Source organism: Notechis scutatus, chromosome 2 (genome assembly GCF_049901735.1).
Source record: "Notechis scutatus isolate UNSWTSFEM ecotype Mainland chromosome 2, rNotScu1.2, whole genome shotgun sequence".
Classification (NCBI taxonomy): domain Eukaryota; kingdom Metazoa; phylum Chordata; class Lepidosauria; order Squamata; family Elapidae; genus Notechis; species Notechis scutatus.
Window position 1 is genome coordinate 35604139 of NC_142010.1, and position 22062 is coordinate 35626200.

A 22062-nucleotide genomic window follows, 5' to 3' on the forward strand; every position below is an offset into this window, starting at 1 on the left:
GAAGCAAATCACCAAATACTGCTAGTATGTATTTCAATAATACTGAAAATGGGCACTGCTTATCCTAGCAGTGAGAAAAAGATTTAAGTCATCTGTTTGCTCTTTCATATATTCACCATCTATCTCAATGTATGACTCAGAAATAGCAAAAATGGGAAATGATCGTATAGAATAGAATAGAATAACAGAGTTGGAAGGGACCTTGGAGGTTTTCTCGTCCTGCCTAGGCAGGAAACCCAACACCATTTCAAACAAATAAGGTACCACACCTCTTTTGAATGAAAAAAAAATCACCTTCCCCTTTTCTATGTATATTAACAGAGGGAGGGCTGGTGGGTGACCAGGTAGTGGGAAACTGATAGGACTTTTGGAAAGCTGAGGGGGAAAAGGAGGGAGCTGAACACCTAGGAAGGTGAGCGTACTATGTAAGCTGGAGCACGTTTTATTGAATTTAGGAATAGCAATAGCACTTAAGACTTATATACCGCTTCACAGTGCTTTACAGCCCTCTCTAAGCGGTTTACAGAGTCAGCATATTGCCCCCAATAATCTGGGTCCTCATTTTACCCACCTCAGAAGGATGGAAGGCTGAGTCAACCTTGAACCGGGTGAGATTTGAACTGCCAAATTGCCGGCAGTCAGCAGATGTAGCCTGCAGTACTGCACTCTAACAATTGTGCCACGGTGGCTCGAATTATTTAACTCCTCTTCTTGCATTCAATACAGCAGAGGAATAAAATAATAATAATAACAAAAGCCAATTATAAAATCAGAAGAAATTCCATATTTCATGCCTTCATTTTATCCCTTCACTTACCCAGATCCTTTAGTCATGTTTTGCAGTTTTATGGGCCGTGCCTAATTTCATTAATGTTGCACAAAACAATGTTACAACAAGTTCTTTCTAATAATATGTTGTAAAAAAGTTGTCCTTTTAACAAATTCCCACTAGTTACAGTTTTACCAACACTAGAAAATGTCTCAATTTTCCCTTTTAAAAACAGTTGGGTTCTCTGTACCAGAGCTCCCCAAATTTTCTGGCTTTGAGGACCGGTGGGGAAGTGGGGGAAATGGGTAGATGGGAGGAGAGGGGATTTGTCTGCGCCAGCAGCAGGAAAGCGCACACATGCATGCAGCTCCATTTGCGTGAGCAGCAGTCGCCCATGCTCACCACTTGTGTAAATGGAGCATGCGCGTACATGCTTACCCGCTGCTCACACAAGTGGAGATGCATGTGGATACACACGCTCACCCACCACTTCTGCAGACTGGTTCCAAACTGCCCAAGTTACAGTACTGGGCTGCGGCTCGGGGGTTGGGGACCCCAGTTCTGTAGATTAAGGGATTGTCTCGGTGCAAATATGCTTAGCTCCTGGATGAGATAGAAAAAAATGGCTTTGCCCATTAAAATATCAACTTCTTTGCATAGCTAAACTTTTCTGGTGAGAGACAGATACATTTCAACCAGGATTTTGGACTTGGTGGTCCAAACAGCTGCTTCTAAACCTATGGAATTTCTGAACTTGTAATGGATGATATATAACATATAATAAGTATACGCATTTATTTGTTATATAAACATGAACAGCCAATCAAATTTCGTAATGAACGGTAAAAGAAAACAAACAAAGATAATTTTGCCAAAATCCAAATGACAAAGTAAGAAAATTCCATTGGGATAAAGGAATTATGAAGTCCCATCTTAAAATGCAATCCTGGGATTCTCACTATAGGATAAACAGGTCGTGATAGATGTGCCATTTTTTGTTGTTTGCAATAAAAATATCACATGAGCTCACATTAGGATCTGGATTACATAAACATGCATACCCAAGACACCAGCTTCCAGTCATGGGAAGCAAAATAAAAAAATAAAAAAAAATCAGAATTGGGAAAATAATGTATGAGAGAAAAAAGTTAAATTACATTCCTAATATCATTCTATAACAAAATGAAAACAGACACATCTGATTGTTTTGAAGTTACGAATGAGGAGGAAAATTCTAAAGCTGATATCTATGTACAATATCAAAAATGTTAAGTAGCTCTTCTGCAGGAAATTCCAGAGCAGTCTGCTGCCATGAAGAACCAACACATACAATAATCAGAAATATCCCACTTACGAAGTTCTGTTCATGATAATGCATTCTTGAATAGCTTCAGAGTGAGTTCATGAGTGAGTAATACAGAAACTTAAATTCTGTATCATTTTATTTAAGTGGCTGTTCAACGTAAAAAAAAAATAGTGTCAACCGTCTTTACCTTGGAAAGCAATCTCTTTCAGAAAAAGAATTACATGAATGAAGATTTGAACTTATAAAGAAATTTTGTATTGATTGCCTTGGTATTATTATACAAAAGAAAAATAGAAGCCTTGTAAAAAAACAGCCAAACCATTCTGAAAAACATGTGCTGGATACTTATTTTCTATAGTTTTTTGTTACTTATTATTTACGTGGATTTTTTGAAATTATGTTCATTGCCCAGAGTCACTTTGTAAGAGGGGTGGTTATATAAATGAGCTTCAACAAAAAATACTCTACAAAATATAGATTTTTTTTCAGATGGCTCATAATACAGGTAGTCCTCAATTTACAACAGTTCATTTAGTGACTGCTCAAAGTTACAACGGCACTGAAAAAAGTGACTTATGACCATTTATCACAGTTACAACTTTTGTAGCATCTCCATGATCATGTGATCCAAATTCAGATGCTTGGCAACTTATGTCCATTGCTGTGCCCCAAGGTCATGTGATCACCTTTTGCAACCTTCTGACAAGCAGGGGTGGGATTCAAATTTTTTAACCGGTTCTGTGGGTGTGGCTTAGGTGGTGGGCGTGGCTTGGTGGTCATATGACTGGGTGGACATGGCTTGGTGGTCATGTTATTGGCTGGATGTGGCCAACTCAATATCACTCACATTGAGGCATGCATCTCCTCACCTGGCCTCTCATGACTGTGGGGATGCTGCAACAGTTGTAAGTGTGAAAAATGGTCATAAGTCACTTTTTTCAGGGCCACTGTAACTTTGAATGATCACTCCACACAAGCAAAGTACCAGCAAAGGAGGGGAAAAAAACTCCAGAGAAGTTCCTGAGACAGGAAGTCTAGTCCTGCCAAGAATGTAATAAGGGTTAATGGAGAGACAGTTTCTGTAAGCAACACCAGAATGTTTCCTTCCTGCCTTCCTTACAGGATTAGGCCAGTAATTTCTTCGAACAACTGGTTCTCCGAACTGCTTAGAATGTTAACAACCGGTTCTAGCGAATAGGTGAGAACTGGTAGAATCCCACCCCTGCTGACAAGCAAAGTCAATGGGGAAGCCAGATTCACTGAACAACCATGTTACTAATTTATCAATTGCAGTGATTCACTTAACACCTGTGGCAAGTAAGATCATAAAATAGATCAAAACTCACTTAACAAATGCCTCACTTAACAACAGAAATTTGGGGCTCAATTGTGATCGTAAGTCAAGGACTACCTGTATAAGGATAGGTTCATACCCTGAGTTTATATCCTGGTAGTGCACAGGTGTGTATCTCTGGCTCATGAAGTTTAGTGATCTGATTAGAGAGCCAATTTGGGCTAGCAATTAACGTGCTGTCTAGAAACCAGGAGACAATGAGTTCTAGTCCTGCTTTAGACATCAAAACCAGTTGGGTGACTTTGGGCTAATCACTCTCTCTCAGCCCAACCCACCTTGCAGGGTTATTGCTTGGGAATAATCCAAAGGAGGAGAAAGGAGAATTATGTATGTTCACTGCCTTCAGATATTTATAAAAATAATAAAGATGGGATTAAAAATCTAGGGAAAGAATGAATGAATGAATGAATGAATGAATGAATGAATGAATGAATGCAGGAAGGAAGGAAAGAAGGAAGGAAGGAAGAAAGGAAGGAAGGAAGGAAGGAAGGAAGGAAGGAAGGAAGGAAGGAAGGAAGCTGTGGTGGTCATAGATCTAATGTACCAGTGGTATTAATCTAGATGCAGATTAAGTCCCAGTCTACAATTCTTTATGCAGCTCTAAATTCAGTCCTTCAGTTCCAACCATTATGGAAGGAGCTAAGAATCAAACAGGAATTTTAGGTATGACTGTTGTCATGTGCCCTTAGCAGAATTGTTGTTTTCTTTTCATGGAAGTCTATCTCCCTAGAAAACCAGTATTTTTTTCATGCTTTGAAAAACTCTTTACTTCTAAGATATTTGTCATAAGTGCCTGAAGAGAAGTTTGATCCAATTCATGTTTAGATGTGTGATGTTAGGCATACGTTTTTTCAGACCAGACCAGGACTTTATAGCAATAGGATGATTTTACTCACCAAAACAAGCAATGTTTCCATCCAGACCTATGTACTTTAAGTCATAATGGGCAGCTTCATTTTCTATTGGTTCATTCTCAGATTTGTCATCCATGGCAAATATGGATTTTTGCCTGAACTCGGCATTGTCATCAAAATTTATCTTGGCATCAAAGCATACCACTAAATTGGAAAAGGAAATGAAATGGAAAAGGAAATCAGAATTAGAATTGCACCCCAGATTTTAGGGGCTCACAAAAGTAGTTATCAAAAAAGCAATTTGCCACAAATCTACCGTGTTTCTCACATAATAAGGCCGGGCCTTATTTTTTTTTGACCCCCGAAAAAACGGCTAGGACGTCTTTTCGGGGGTGACTTAATTTCCCCCCCCCCTTGCATCCTCGGGTGGGCGGGCGGCGACAGCTTGGATGTTCGGGAGACCTTCCGCCACCGTTAATTTCCCTTCTCCCTTGCTGCCGTAGCGTTACAGCAACGCCGCTGCGTTTGGCGCAGCCACGTGCAGCCAGTCAGGGCTCCTCCCTGCAACCGGAGCCCTGAGGAGACATTTGGCTTCAGGCGCTCCTGTGGCCGCCTTCCCTTTGCCTTCGATGGTAAAGTGAATTATTTTAAAAACCTCCGCTCATCCTATCAGGGCCGTGTGAGCTGAGCAGAGCCAGGAAAGCAAGCCGCGGGTGTTTCCTGGTTCTGCCCAGCCCGTACGGCTCTGCCGCGGCCCTGGCGGGATGAGCGGAGGTTTTTAAAATAATTCACTTTACCTTCTAAGGCAAAGGGAAGGCGGCCACAGGAGCGCCTGAAGCCAAGTATACCAACAACAAAAGGCAAATCCTCAAGGTGGGCTGGAGGGAGGTGGCTACGTGCCCCCCGGGCTGCTTCAATGCAAGGTCCTGACTTGCAGCATCCTGCCGTTGCCGCCGCATCCTCCCTCTCCGACTGCAAAACTCGTGTGCTTCGCCAAACGCTCCGAGCGAGGCGAGCTCTTTCATACATAGAGAGGGAAAGACGCCGGCGTGCTCCGAGAGGCTGGCTCTTTTCTCTAGCCGAGGCTGACAGGAAGTGCCTCCAGGGCCGTGGCAGGCAAGCCGCGGGTGTTTCCTGGTTCTCCCCAGCACGCGCGGCTCTGCCACGGCCCTGGCGGGATGAGCGGAGGGCCCGGCGGGGAGGCACTCGTTGCCTTGGTGACATTTCGGGTGCCTCCGCCTCCTCGCCCATCGCAGGTGGCGGTGGCGGCGGCAAGCGGCGGCGCTTCGCTGAGGGAAAAAGAAGACAGCGCAGCCACCTTGCTTGCTTTCCCACCTGCCCGCCCCAGATGGCCTCAGGAGCGGCGGCAGTGGCAGCAGGCGCGCACACTCCTGCCGGCGAAGGGAGGAGAGGCGAGGAAAGAGAAGGGAGTGCGGCAGCAGCGGCTGTCACAGTATCGTCTCATAGCGGGCAAGGCTGGCAAGCTGAGGTGGCCGCACCAGAGGCGTCACTGCCGACCCCGTCAGGATAAAGGAGCGGGATAGAGATTCAGTCAGAATCGGCTAGAGAAAAGGGGTCGGCAGTGACGCCTCTGGTGCGGCCACCTCAGCTTGCCAGCCTTGCCCGCTATGAGACGATACTGTGACAGCCGCTGCTGCCGCACTCCTTCTCTTTCCTCGCCTCTCTCCCTTTGCCGGCAGGAGTGTGCGCGCCTGCTGCCACTGCCGCCGCTCCTGAGGCCATCTGGGGCGGGCAGGTGGGAAAGCAAGCAAGGTGGCTGCGCTGTCTTCTTTTCCCTCAGCGGCGCCGCCGCTTGCCGCCGCCACCGCCACCTGCGATGGGCGAGAGGCGGCGAGGCACCGAATGTCACCAAGGCAACGAGTGCCTCCCGCCGGGCCCTCCGCTCATCCCGCCAGGGCCGTGGCAGAGCGCGCGGGGGAGAACCAGGAAACACCCGCGGCTTGCCTGCCACGGCCCTGGAGGCACTTCCTGTCAGCCTCGGCTAGAGAAAAAGCCAGCCTCTCGGAGCACGCGGCGCTTTCCCTCTCTCTCTATGTATGAAAGAGCTCGCCGCCGGAGCGTTGGCGAAGCACACGAGTTTTGCAGTCGGAGAGGGAGGATGCGGCGCAACGGCAGGATGCTGCAAGTCAGACCTTGCATTGAAGCAGCCCGGGGCACGTAGCCACCTCCTCCAGCCCACCTTGAGGATTTGCCTTTGTTGTTGGTAATTGCATCCCGCAGGGCGGCAGAGCCGTACGGGCTGGGCAGAACCAGGAAACACCCGCGGCTTGCTTTCCCGGCTCTGCTCAGCTCGCACAGCCCTGATAGGATGAGCGGAGGTTTTTAAAATAATTCACTTTACCATCGAAGGCAAAGGGAAGGCGGCCACAGGAGCGCCTGAAGCCAAATGTCTCCTCAGGGCTCCGGTTGCAGGGAGGAGCCCTGACTGGCTGCACGTGGCTGCGCCAAACGCCGCGGCGTTGCTGTAACGCTACGGCAGCAAGGGAGAAGGGAAATTAACGGTGGCGGAAGGTCTCCCGATATGAAGTGCTCCACCAACGCAGGCAGCACCATATCCGGGCATGCAACAAAGTACTTCCAAACGCCATTCCCCCCCCCCCATTTCGCATGTTTAATATGGGCCTTAATTTGGGGGGAGGGGCTTAATTTGATTTTATGCCAATAAGTCATGCTGGGGCTTCCTATTGGTGGAGGCCGTATTGTTGGAGAAACACGGTACTAGGTGTCAAAGGAAAAAAAAAGTGTGGTATCTCCATGTTACCTTCATTTCAGCCTGAATATATGAATGGGATAGGTTCAAGTTATCCTTAGCTTCAATGAAATTACAATAGTGTTTTCTCTTTTAAGCTGGTACAAGACGTATAAAATCTGTTACATCTCACCACCCACTATGTCAAAGGTGAAATCAGTAGATCAGTAGAGAGTCGGATCAGGCCAATGCTATTCAGGTTGACATGGCAACCTGAACATGACAGGCACGTTCTTTCTTTTCCAGTTCTTTTTGATCAGCCCCACCTGCAGATTTTCTCTGGTTGTCTCCCTAAAGAGAGAACTACAATGGTGTGCACTGGTTGTCAGAACTGTAAATAGTGCTAGACTGCTCAACTGGCAACATTCTCCTTCTATTAAATCGACGTCTACTACAGGTTCGGTGCAAAGCTGAAATAGTGGAACAGTACAACAGAGAAATGGCTTAACACTGAAATATCATAATGGCTTTGTCACAAGGGCTTTGTAGATATGCAGGCTCTGAGCCATCTCACAGCGAACAAAATATTCCCGCAATTTTGTTTTAATTAACACAGCAGAGCAAAACAAGTTTCATTTTCAAACAGTGTTTCATTTCTAATTCAGTTAAAAAAGCCAAATTCCTGTCTCTGGTCCCTCTTGTCTTTCTTATTGATAAAGAGCCAAGAAGCAACAATAAAACCATAGAGCAAAGTAAGCTCAGCAGAGACTTGGCAGATATGCGATTGCCAAGCATTTCTAGGCTTCTCCTTACGTCTCTACTAAGCAAAGAAAAGATTGCCAGTTTGCGTAAAAGTCCACCTTGTTAATGCCTGTAGTTTAGCACTCGCCAAATTAGAGCATTACTATTTCAACATTTTATTCCTCTTTCCCACTTTGAGATAATACCCTTTGCTGGGTTGTCAGTCTCTTTCCCCTCTCTGGCAGGATGCTGTAGCCCACTGGCCCCAAAAGATTTCCTAATATGAATCCTCAATTGCTTATATGATTCAATCTAAAATGTCTGTGCAAGGAATCTAATTTTAAACAGAATGAAGAAAGCAACATCTTTTTTTTAAAAAAGAAGCAAATAATAGAAGCCCACTACTATGCAATACTATGCAATAGAATGCAATATTATGCACCAGGACGTGGTGGCTCAGTGGCTAAAATGCTGAGCTTGTCGATCAGAAAGGTCGGCAGTTCAGCGGTTCGAATCCCTAGCACCGCATAACTGAGTGAGCTCCCGTTACTTGTCCCAGCTTCTGCCAACCTAGCAGCTCGAAAGCATGTAAAAATGCAAGTAGAAAAATAGGGATCACATGTTCTGTGTGCCTTTGGGGTTTAGTCATGCCGGTCACATGACCACGGAGACGTCTTCAGACAGCACTGGCTCTTCGGCTTAGAAACGGAGATGAGCACCGCCCCCTAGAGCCAGAAACGACTAGCACGGGGAACTTTTACCTTACTATGCAATACCCAGATCTTATCAAGAGGGCTAAATGAATTTGAGCAGTGTGTGCTATAAGAACAATATAAACAAACTGAAAGGACTTCAGAGGAAGACTAAGTATTATTACTGCTGATGCCTTCTTCCCTTTTCCTTACTTAATGTTTACTTGGCTTTTATTCGAAAAATAGCATGGCAGATAGCTAATCCTCCAGAACCCCCACACATCCGCAAGAAGACAAAGCCAGAACTTATGAGATGCCATCACACAAGGCATCGTTTTGACATCACTCTGTGAACGCTGCTGTGGGAGTCTGATCTTATGGTTTTGTACAGCTAAAACAGAATGCATTCACTCTGCAAACTGCAAAAGTGAGGTGACCTCTACTCTCAACACTAGGGTCCCAATCTAGATTATAACAGATAATCAGAGTTGGAAGGGACCTTGTAGGTCATCTAGTCCAACCCCCCTCTCAAACAGGATATCCTACACCATTTCTGACAAATGGGAGTCCAATCTCTTCTTGAAAGTCCAGGTTAAATCTCTCCTTGTTCAGTTGTGTGGATCCTATACCACAACATTGTTTGAATCAAGCAGATAGAATAAATCAAGATGCAAGATTGAATCAATCAGCTAATTTAAATAAAGCAATCTCTCCTTGTTCAGTTTTCATCCATTATTCCTTGTCTGGGCTTCGGGTGCTTTAGAAAATAGTTTGATCCCTTCCTCTCAGTGGCAGCTCCTCAAATATTGGAAGACTGCTATCATGTCTCCCCTGGTCCTTCTCTTCACTAGACTAGCCACGCCCAGTTTCTGCAACCGTTCATCATATGTTTTAGCCTCCAGTCCCCTAATCATCCTGGTTGCTCTTCTCTGTACTTTTTTCTAGAGTCTCAACATCTTTTTTATAGTGTGGTGACCAAAACTGGATGCAGTACTCTAGGTGTGGTCTTACTAAGGCTTTATAGAGTGGTATTAGTACCTCACTTGATCTCAATTGTATCCCTCTGTTAATGCAATTTAAGTTTGCATTAGCTTTTTTGGCTGCTACACACTGCTGGCTCATATTTAGCTGGTTGTCCACTAAGACTCCAAGATCCCTCTCACAGTTACTGCTATTGAGCCTGGTTTCACCCAGTCTATATGTGTACTCTTGGTTTTTCTTGCCTAAGTGTAAGTGTTATAATTTCCATTATCCCTTAACGAAGAAGGGATGCCAGCCATGTCTTTAAATTAGTATTTTTTTTAAAAAGAACCTACAGGATGAAGTCTTTGCATGGAGGAAAATAACACAGACAATGCATAAACGTTCATGTTTCAGTTTCTAAGCCTTATAGCAATAGCACTTCGATTTATATATCGTTTCACAGTGCTTTTTACAGCCCTTTCTAAACGATTTACAGAGTCAGCATATTGCCCCCAACAATCTGGGTCCTTTTGTCTGGATTGCAGAATTTATTCATTTGTTGAATTTTTTTTAACAAAAAAAAAAAAAATACTATGATTAGGTTACTCTTGGCAGCATGGAGGAGAAAAAGTGCTATACACTAAGTTAACTTTTAATTTGTTAATGAATATTTCATTATCTTTGAGAGGTGTGGCCTTCAAATGTTAAACTAATTGTAGGCTAATAAGCAATTAAAATGCAGAAATTCTCCTTCCTTCCAAAATTAAGGAATTAATCATAAATTTATATCAGCAGCATAATCTGATCAGCAGCATCCAGTGGCTAGACACTGCATAATGATACACAAATAATATATCTTCTACTACTATTCTAACCAACGATTATTTCATATATATATATGACAAACACAATACAGAAGACTGATGATGGCAGATGAGATTCTGCCGAAATGTTGCTACAACTTTAAAAGCACAACTATAATGACGTGGGAAAATACCCGAACAAAGCTGAATACCATACATGTAAGTACCCGCAAAAACGTAAGAAAACATATACGTATATATACAACCACCATCCAGAAAACAGATCATGGCTGCCTCGCCAGCTGTCGCACCCCCTGACCCCAAAACCAAACAAGCTGACACATGCCAAGAACACAGACCCAGACCCCAAACTCGAAGCCAGACTAAAACCCAGAATGCTACATCACAGCCACCCGCTCAGGATATCACATCAGAAAACTCAGGAAATTACACCACAAGAACTCAAGAAGTTGCAACACAGCAAATGACCCAGGATATCACAGCACAAGACCAAGGATACCACAGCAATAAGTCTCACAAGGTCATTACACAACCCATTACCCAAGCCGTTACTATACAGGAGGCTAATGGAAAAGAGATCAAAACACAAATGACCCAGGAGATTACAACGCAGGACCCAGGATACCACAACAAATGAACTCGCAAGCCCATCACACAACCTATTATCCAAGCCATTAAAACACGAGAGGCTAATGGAAAAAAGATCACTACAAAACAAAAGACCCAGGAGATTACAGCACAAGTTCCAGGATATCTCCACAACAAAACTCACAAGGCCATCACACAGCCCATTATACCAACATCAACTCCATCAACAAATCAAGAGGCCAACCAGCCCAGCACACCAGTCCCCACCACCAGTATTTATAGAGAGACGGCAGCTCCGATCACACACTGCTTGCACTGGCACGAGCACCAGCCAAAAGCACCAGCCTGAGGATGGCGAGTAGGACCTTGCCGAAACGTTGCCAAGATACTCTGAATCTTACATGGGAAAAGACCCGAACACACCTAGACCTACCTGTTTGTCTGTCTGTCTGTCTGTCTATCTATCTATCTATCTATCAATCTATCTTTGGTTATTCGGGTTTTCTCCCGCGTAAAATTGGAAGTATCTAGGCGACGTTCATCATCTTCAGGCTTGTGTCTTCGGCTTTGTGCTTCTCGGAGTATGTGATCCATATACAAATACCCGCGAAAACCTCATAAAACATGTGTGTGTGTGTGTGTGTGTGTGTGTGTGTGTGTGTGTGTATGTATGTATATATATATATATATATATATATATATATATATATATATATATATATATATATATATATATCCAAATGCCATAGGGAGCTTTCCGAATTGGAAAAGGGTGAGGAGAGGGAGTGCTATATTTTATATATTTGTATCATTAATAATTTGCCCAATAATTCAATCTAACATTGACTATTTTACATTATAGTCATAAAACAAGTACATTTCATCATGGCCACATTTCAATTTTTTGACTTATTGTATTCTATTACACTAAATTATTTAAATTATTCTCTTCTCTTGCACTAAATTATTCTGAAATAATTTTATGCCATTTGCTTTTTTAAAAATAACTTTGTTTCATTCTGCTGTCTAAAAGAACTGTTTCTTAAAATAGCAAGAACATCTTGATTGCATTATTGAAGATCTGTGTCTTTTAAGATTGTTGTCAAATAAGACACAGTATAATTTTAAAAGCCAAACTAGTCTACTTAGTTTACTAAAATCATTGTTTCTTGGCTGTACCCATAAAATAATAATTTAAAAACCTGGGCAAATTATGCTATTTCCTCCCCAATTGTGCAAACTGCAACTGAGCTCAATATTTGACATTTTGAGAAGATACAAGAAAAAAGTGAAATCAATTTGGCCATTAAGGATTTATTCTGGTCATTTTTCATATAGTTCAGATTTATATACTCTGCTTATCTATATCTCTAGTTAAATACTGTAGCCTATCATAGGCACCAAGTTAAACTTTTCTTATTTAGATGTTATGAATTTGGCTGGGAAAAGGATAATTAAACTTACAGTACCTATTAACAAGTCAAATTCTACATTTTACATTCATAAACCACAACCACAACTTCACAAAATGTGCTGTCTGAAGTTTCTTATTATGCATGAGTCCTATGAGTTGGCTTTTTTGTTACAATCAACAACACTATTACTAAAAAAACCCAACACCAATTATTTACCTGTACATGCAGTTCTTCATATGATTATTAATATATACACATGGACACCAGCCAGAGCATAGAAAAACTTCAAAGAAATAGTGCAAGATTGGAAGATGTGGAGAGACCTGGCCCACAGAATCGCCAAGAATCGAAGTCGGAGATGACTTCATATTCACATAGGTTATGGATCTGCATAGAACTACACAGAACATTTGGAATCTTCTAACACTTGACCAAGAAGGTAAAAGAGCAAGTTGTAAGTTCGCAGACAACTATTTGAAGAACCGCAGTTGACAAAGTCTTCTTCATGGTTTCTCAGACACAAATATATGTGTATAAGTAGAAAACTTATAACCTGGAAAAAGGTCCTAAGACTGCCAAGATTTTATGATGCCCCTCCAAATGTTGCTTCTCTCTGAATGCTGGATGAAGCCAGAAGGATGAACATATGTTCCTGTCTGACAGAATTCCAGTAAGGGAACCTCTGAGAAGACAAGCTGCCAATGTGGCCATTACTGATTCTGATTTGTATTGTTTTAAAACAGTACAAATCAGAAGGAGATTTGTTGCTTAGCCAGCCTTCAGCAAAACTTCATGGTTACATCCGTCTATAAGCCCTTACTCTATAAAGATGGCGTTGGAAGACAGAAATAAATGACCGTTTCCATAGAACAAGACTGTATAGTCATAAGTAAAAAAAAAACGTACAAGACAAACACTTGAGAGGCTGGGGAAAAATGGAGACAGTCTAAAGTCTTAATTGATGGGGAAAAATAATTTTGCAAGGAAAGTGCCATCCATGCAAAGAACTGTTTTGTTCATATGGAAGGTTACGAAAGAAAGATTTCTCTAAAGCAGTGCTTCCTAAATCTGAGCAAAATACCCCAAACTGGGTAAAAATATATAGTTTTTGTTTTGGTAACAACATACAACTTCATTACCTAAACCCAACAGGAACACTTCAATAAGGACTTTCTGAGAATTAGTTTCAAGTAATGAATATAATAGCTCTGGGAAACTTTGCTCTAAAGACATATCTTTGTCCCTGGGAGCCATTCAAGAACCTTTTCCTGTCATGGTCTAGCCCAGGGGTGGGCAACTATGGCCCTTTTATGAATTATGGACTTCAACTCCCAGAATTCCTGAGCAAGCCATGCTAGCTCAGGAATTTTGGGAGTTGAAGTCCACAAGTTATAAAAGGACCATAGTTGCCCACCTCTGGTCTAGCCAGTAAGAAACGAGGCCACACCATTGGTAGAGCAATTCCCCCTTACTGGTTTCTCTACCCAGCATACAGTGAAATGGGTACCTAGCCAGCATTGTCAACTTCTACCGGCCAGCTGATTATGAGGGCTTGGCAAGCCCGGCCCCAATGGCTCGCTCCAGGCATGCTCCAGCAAAGACTCTCCGGCCACTGCCATTGTGCCCTTCCGGGGTCCCTCCAAGTCTGTCACTCCCCCCTCTGTGCGCCCGTTGCAACACCCAGCACCTGACACCTAGTAGTGTACCCCGTGCGACTCCTTTCCCCCTCATCGCTATGGCAACTCCGAAACGGTTCGCAGGGGCATAGTCTGTAACAGGAAGTAGATAACTAGGAGTTCATAGGGATCAGTATTAACATAGAAAGAAGAGAGGGAAAAAAGGTTTCAGATGGGAACTGGCAGAGATTCTAGTGGATAGGAGAAAAGGGAAGTAACCCAATGAAAGAAAAAAGTTGTTTTAAATGGAAGTGAAAGGCTGATAATGGGTGGAGATTTTCTGATTGATTGAGTGGATTGATCTGATACAGATAGTCCTTGAGTGACAACTATTCAGTTAGTGAATGTCTGAAGTTATGACGGCAAGTTGTAAGTGAAAAAAATTACTTATGACCGGTTTTCTCTTAATAGTTTGCACTATCCCCATGGTCACATGATCAAAATTCGGGCACTTGGCAACTGGCATGCATTTATGTCCCAGGGTCCCGTGATCACTATTTGCAACCTTCCAAGCTCACTTCTGATATGCAAAGTCAATGGGAAGAAACCAAGTTCACTTAATAACCACATGTTTCACTTAACAGCTGCAATGATTTGCTTAACAACTGTGGCAAAAAAAAGTTGTAAAACGGGACACAAATCACGACTTTCTTCCTTAGCAATGGAACTTTGGAGGGTCGATTATAGTTGTAAGTCAAGGACTACTTGTTATTGCCAAATAGCAAATTGTTTTTCCAAATACTAGAAAGGATTTATATTTATCTGTGGTATAATCCCTTCTACCTAATTCCAGAGCAGTTATGGAACTGTATTCTCCAAGCTATAGAATGGAAGAAATCAAGATCAGATAGAAGATTTGTTCCAGATGAATTGGGAGACAGAACTACTCTTGATAGGAGAGAATAAAGCATAGAATGAATCAAGCAAGGTCCTCAAGAGATGTGAGAAAGGCCATTGAGATGTCAACTAATGAAATCCCTTCAATGTTCACATGAAGACTTGATCACTGGGAAAACTGATTAATACAGATCTAGCAGAGGTGGTCACTGTCAAAGGATTGTGTGATGATGTTAAAGAAGACAAAAGGGAAGTGTTAATTGGAACCTCGCCAAACTACATCATATGCATGGAGAACAGAGCTTCTAAAAAATAACTCTGTAAATATGATCCAAAGGAAATTAGAAAGAGGAAACTTGATTAACTGAAATATGAAAGCAGCTATGAAAGTTGTTCTAGTTTCAAGTAGGATAATGTATAAATGTTTTCCATAAATAAATAGCCACTAAGTAAGAAAAGGATCCTCTGCAGAAAGATTAAATGCCTGTTAACTCCACAGAATAAATGAAGTGACTCCATAACTGCCTTGTGAAGATCTACAGTGATTTTTAAATTATAGTTCCTGATGCAATCCTGTTGGAATGAATTTTTAGTGTCAAGATGAATATAATGATAAACCATAATTACACTAAAGCTTGATTTCGACTTGCCCACAACTGCACATGGACATCAACACATAGATACTCAGAGAAGGGTTTGATGGGTAAGTATAGGTTGCAAATGGTTGCAGATGGGTCGATGCGCATTACCTCCCAAATCTCAACTATGTGTTGTGTGGAGATACACATTCTATATGCTCATTGGTTGTTCTAACTTTCTGTTGGGAAGCAGGCAGAAGGCAAGGCACATTCAAGCAATGTTAACATTCGCAGAAGTATAAATGGAACAGTTATGCAACCGTCTTTGAACGACAGATGCATATGTTCCCTGATTTACAATGAAGTCTAACCCAAGCTTAAGCCATAAATAGAAGGCCGATTTTGTCTGTGACAAGGAAAACGCAAGAAAGAAGTTGTATCTACAGACCATTCAAATTCTCTAAGGCACCATTCTGATACTGAGAATGTGAGGAATTTTTATTACTTTTTAATGTTTGTTAGCTCTGCCTTGAAGCACTAACACCCCATGCTCAAGAACATTAATCTAAAAAGTGTTTCTTTGCTAGATCAATATTTAACCCTCTACCCCCCTAAAAAAAAAAAAAAAGATACCTTGTCCTTCTGGAGTTTCACCAAAGGGATTCACCTCCACCTGAGTGGCATCAATTTGTAGGAAAAGATTGTATAACTTCTTTATTTGATCTGCTGCCTGAAGTTGAAAACATAATGCATAATAACATAAACAGAAAATCATAGGAAGGGAATAAAGAATAAGAAAATAACCCTACTATATCATTAAACCTATTTGTATTTTCTCCATTGGTAAGAGAGGTTAAAATGTTAACATACTTTTATTAAGTGGAAATGCTTTATATTATCTTCAAATTGATGGCTTAAGCCTTAGCCTCTTCCTCCCTCAAGTAAAAAAAAATGATTGCTAGTTCAAAACATTGTCAAATATTGCATAAAGACTCCCTCTTCACAGTGCACTAAATAGGGCCTTGCAGGAAGAACAGTATCATTAATTCAAACAAACTTAATTTAAGCACAATGAACCAAGTTTGAGAGTTCATAATGAATACATTATGCTGATATGGAAGTTAAAGTGATTACCTTAATGAGACTAAATTCAGAAACTGTGAAGCAATATGCAGCTGACAAATGTAGATTAGTTGCTGAATTTGTTTAGAAAATACTTAAACCCTCCCTTCCTACATCAAATGTGACTTCTGCTGCAGAAACAACAGTTGAAAAATTGAGTTATTTGCTCTCAAAACCTGGCTTTATTCATTGTGCTTAATTTTATTGATGCATGACCAGGATTAAACTTTCCTGAGTAATTTTCTCTCTGTTATTATCTTTCTTTTCAGGGAAAATCCCTCATTAAATAGATGGCATAATTAAAAATGTTCCACAAATAAACTAATAATGAAAGTAACAAATATTTAATACATATAGCAGAGGTGGCCAATTATTCCCCAACATCAGAATTGTGCCCTCACAACGGCTCACCATAAATCACTCCAAAATGGCATCAAAAAAGTTTGAAAGTTTCTTCTTCATGTGAAGAAGAAAATCTAATACACTTCTTATGAACTGGTGATTTATTTTTCCTTGTTGCTGAAAGTTCTTCCTTTATTTCTTCTCCTGACTCCCGAAAATTTATTGATGACTCTTCCTTTTCCTTTATTTGACCTTTAAAGCAACTTCGTGATGTAAGATTAATCTGATGGAAAGTGATAAGCCCAGAGAGGAAGAATTTACATCTGAGTTCCTTTTACCTAAAACAATGAGGCTAAATACAGCATTGGTTTACTAGTCACCAATGATGTCATGGACATTAACCAATAGATTCCCAGTATTTGTACTAAGGGATACTCCTTACGAATTTAAGAAGAAGCCTGAGAGATGCAAAATCACCTTCAGGGCTAGAAATGTATAGTTCTTTTTGCATACAGATTTGTTTACTTCACAGGAAGGGGCAGTACCAGTACCCTTCGTTTCTAAAGTTTGAATGGAGCCTCCATAACAGTCTCTCCAAAATTTTCCACCAACCTTTGTAATTGCTGATGTGGTAAAGGGACAATATTTAAAATAATATCCTATTAAGTATTTTAAAAATGGAGATTTAAATTTAGTTTTGTTTTCCTTTTTATGGTGGGGAGAGCATAAGCAACAAGAAATAGATGACAGACAGACAGACAGACACACACTGGTAGATAGCATTGATTCAAAGAAGAATGAAGATCTCTGCTTTAAGACAAAACAAAACACAAAATACTAACTTGCCTCTCTAAGACATAGATTCTGTTTAGTGCAAGACTATTTTGAGTGGAATCTTTAACTAGACACGTTCTAAGATAGTGGTCAATCCAGGCTGTTTATTTGAAAGGAGTGGTCAGCCAGCAGCAGACATATTAATGGATTTCTGAGATTTCCCGTTTTGATTTTCCATGACAATCCAAAGCAATGCTACATCAGGTCATTTTATAAAATGGTAATTACATTTGGCTTCATGGTGATGAAAATGGTAGCTGTTTGGAGCACTGAACTTTTAAAGAAAAGAACTAAGAGGCAAGTTAGCAGTAGGACAGGCCAAAATAGTTGCTGACATTATTATTATTCCACAATTTAAGTCATTCCAGTGGAGTTTATTATTTCTACTGGTATGAGCAATTTTATGCATGTACACATGTGCAGAGTTCAGCTGTCAACTTTTTTTCAGAATACATTTAATTTGAATTAGCAATTCCACTTAACATATAACATAAAGCCTAGTGCTGATATAGTTACCATAATGTAAACTTAAAGTACATTTTTCCGTACTGATACTTGAGAAGAAATTCAATAATCATGCATTATTTTAAAAGATTGTTAAATAACCATCCTCACCAAAGAGACAACTAAAAGGCTATCAAGCATTATGAAAATTTATCCACAGCTTGTTAAACATTAGATTTTAACCGTAGAACCACAATTCTTCTAGTATCTACCTACTGGGGAATATAAATGATTATCGTAAGACCAAATTAAATAGACCTTTGATTACACTGATGTAGCCATTATGTTTCTATGCTTCAGTAAATCACACTGCAAAGGTTATAGCACATGGGAAGAAATGTATTAGATGTTGTTTTGTTCGGCAGTTCATGCATTGTGCTAATAATGACATGATAAGCTAAAAAGATTAAATAATAATTCTCTCTCATTAATGATACTGCTAAAACTTCAAATGGGTGTTAATCATCTTAATGTTTATGCATTTGTTAATTGCACAGTTGGGATGGGAATTAATTAAAAGTGGTATATTAAAAATTCAAAGGTTTTATAAAAGTGGCATTTTGATGGTATGGGAAAGTCTGTAGAAAAACCATTCATCATCTTTCTCTTCCCAGAACAGTAAAAAAAGATCAAGCTTGTTGCAAAATGTGAGTTGGGTGGTCCTATCAATATGTTTAATAAATAAGCGTTTGGGAGTTGGGTGGCCATATAAATGTGTTTAATAAATATAAATAAATAAACTCAAAAAGATAGTGACAAGTTTTAAACCCCGAGAATAAGTCTTAAAGCAGTAAAATGTATACAGAAAGTCTAAATTTGTTTCATGAACATGAATGGAAAGGAATTCAGGATAGATTTAAAAAAAAAAAACTATAGAAGCCCTACTACAGAAAATATTAAAGTTACACATATGTGTAGTTTAAAATGGATATCCAAACTTTCACAAGATGTGAAAGTATTAAGATGTAAATGGTTACTAGTAAAATGGGCTTACATTAATTCAAAAGGAAAATGTGTCTTAGCATAAATTACTAGGAATGTAACAAGAATAGTATTCAGTTTCAGTGATTTCTGCTGGTACCTGCTTGGCCATTATGGGAATAAGATGTTGATTTAGACAACACTTTGATTGTATAGAGTAGCAAAAAGATTAAGAGGACATTCAACAGTCAATAGGGCCAAGTAGTGTTTTTAATATTGCCTATAATTTTTCAGAATGAATTTCCTTAAGTAGAAGGAACGTAACATTAAGGAATGTAAGATTTTCTTTAGCATTCAGCCCACAATCTGATACCATCATACGATAATAGAGAACTCTGTATCATCATATGAAATACAGTATGTCTGTATATGTTATCTAATCATCCCCTGATCAGTGGATCAGTAAGAAGACTTGGTTTTGTCCTTATAAAATTTATGATAAATTATGATAATTATGATGAACAAATAATTCCCTCAACACTGTTCAACTATTACAAAGTCTGCACTACTATTACTGTTAATCTTCTCATAACTCCTTATCACCCATCCCCTCCCACTTGTGACTGTATGACTGTAACTTTGTCGCTTGTATCCTTACGATTTATATTGACTGTTTCCTAGTATGATTTGTTTGCTTATTGTACCCCATGACTATCATTAAGTGTTGTACCTTATGATTCTTGACTCTTGACGAATGTATCTTTTCTTTTATGTATACTGAGAGTATTTACACCAAGACAAATTCCTTGTGTGTCCGATCACACTTGGCCAATAAAGTATTCTATTCTATTCTATCATCCCCTGATCAGTGGATCAGTATGAAGACTTGGTTTTGTCCTTAATCATAGAATTTCCCCAGGTAAAATAATCAAAAAGTACATATTCACTTGTATACACTATTTATGGTCTCATTATGCTTTAAGAGTGTAGACTTCAACTCTCCAAATTCTGGTCACTGAAGTCCCTACTTCTTAAAGTTGCTGAGATTGAGAAACATTGCTTTGAGAGTATCTATGATGATAAATAGAGGCCAAATCTCTATAAACATGTAAAAGCATACATGGTTTTATCTCTATTTTTTCTTAATTTGTGCCTGTATGAAGTGACAGATAGACTTTTATGCACGAGTAATAAGATAAATTTAAGAGTTAGGGTCAGGTATTCCATGCACTGTATTTCCTTGTAGTTCTGTCTTACCTAATCAGCCAGGCCATGAATGTGATTTTCTGGGCTCAATTCTTTCAAATAACTCAGTTTGTGTCATGTGGTTCATGTCATTTCCTCTACTCTTTTCTAATTTCAGTAAAGGAGTCTTTTGATTATTATGTTGAATGCTAGTGCTACTTTAGACAATACAGCTCATTCTGATGATCAACTGGTATTTGGGGTTGTGGTCATAGTCTTTCTTCTAAAGCTTCCTACCACAGCATGAACCAGCTGATGAGGAAGTGATGTAATGTTTTCTTTTTGTGTCCAAGTTTTTTATTTATATATAAACATTATGAATACAGTGTATTGTCCGGGCATATCATTTTACAAAAGAAAGGAGAGAAAAAAAAGAAATAATAACGTATATACTTAGTATAGTAGTGGTACAATAGAATAATGAATAATGTTAACCAAACTTATAATTACGTTGGCTTATTTACAATCCTATTAATTATATTAGCATATTTATACTTATAATTATGTTGGCTTATTTACAATCCTATTAATTATATTAGCATATTTATAGTTATAAATCATGTTTATGTTTAATTTATATATTTATCTAATGCCAATCATCTAATTTCTACCTCTTATCTCTAACCATTCATAAAATCTATTCCAAGTTAAGTAATACTTTGTATCTCGGTTATCTTTTATTTTCAATCTTAATTTAATCATCTTTGCACAGTCCAATATTTTCCTCAATGATATTTTCATCTGATGCGGGGTTCTCTTTTCTTAACTGAACTTTTGTATTAAGGAAGACTTAATCAGACCATTCCTACCTAGATTCACTCCTTTCTGTACATGGAAACAAACTGGTTCCATTTTATGCTCACAAAGCACTTCCAAGGTTCTGAAAAGGTCCTTTTGAAAATGTCAACAGGCACTTTAAAAAGCCGTCTGTGAAAAACAGCAAGCATTTCCAATATACAGTGAAAAATCTATTTCCCACAACGAAGGAAGAAAAAAAAAATAAGGTCCAAGAATAGATTCTTAGAATTTAATTGATGGTTGCCACTGTTGCTACCACTAATTTATAACATATTTTTCCTGAATGCTTAAAATGTATAGCAATAGCACTTAGATCTACATACCGCTTTACAGTGCTTTACAGTCCTCTCTAAGAGGTTTACGGAGTCAGCAAATTGCCCCCAATAGAATAGGATAGGATAGGACAGGACAAGACAGGACAGAACAGAACAGAATACTTTATTGGCCAAGTGTGATTGGACACACAAGGAATTTGTCTTGGTGTAAATACTCTCAGTATACATAAAGAAAAGGTACATTCATTAAGAATCAAGAATCATAACGTACAACACTTAATGATAGTCATAGTGTACAATCAAATCATACTAGGAAACAGTCAATATAAACCATACGGATACAAGCAACAAAGATACAGTCCTACGATCACAAGTGGGAGGGGATGGGTGATAAGGAGTGATGAGAAGATTAACAGTAATAGTAGTGTACATTTTATAAATAGTTGAACAGTGTTGAGGGAATTATTTGTTTAGCAGAGTGATGGCTTTCAGGAAAAAACTGTCCTTGTGTCTAGTTGTTCTGGTGTGCAGTGCTCTATAGCATCATTTTGAGGGAAGGAGTTGAAACTGTTTATGTCCGGAATGTGAGGGGTCTGTAAATATTTTCACAGCTCTCTTTTTGACTCGTGCAGTATACAAGTCCTCAATTGAAGGAAGGTGGGTAGTAATTGTTTTTTCTGCAGTCCTAATTATCCTCTGAAGTCTGTGTCTGTC

General features: G+C 39.8%; 1 protein-coding gene across 1 annotated transcript in view; it reads right to left on the bottom strand.

The window, feature by feature from the left end:
• Positions 1–22062, bottom strand: part of SUCLG2 (succinate-CoA ligase GDP-forming subunit beta) — a 243557-nt gene that overhangs the window by 76755 nt on the left and 144740 nt on the right. Inside the window, exons 7-8 of the mRNA XM_026679375.2 lie at positions 15941–16037; positions 4326–4487 (exon numbers count right to left, since the gene is read on the bottom strand). Of these exons, the coding sequence (XP_026535160.1) occupies positions 4326–4487; positions 15941–16037 (259 nt within the window). The remainder of the gene's footprint in view (positions 1–4325; positions 4488–15940; positions 16038–22062) is intronic.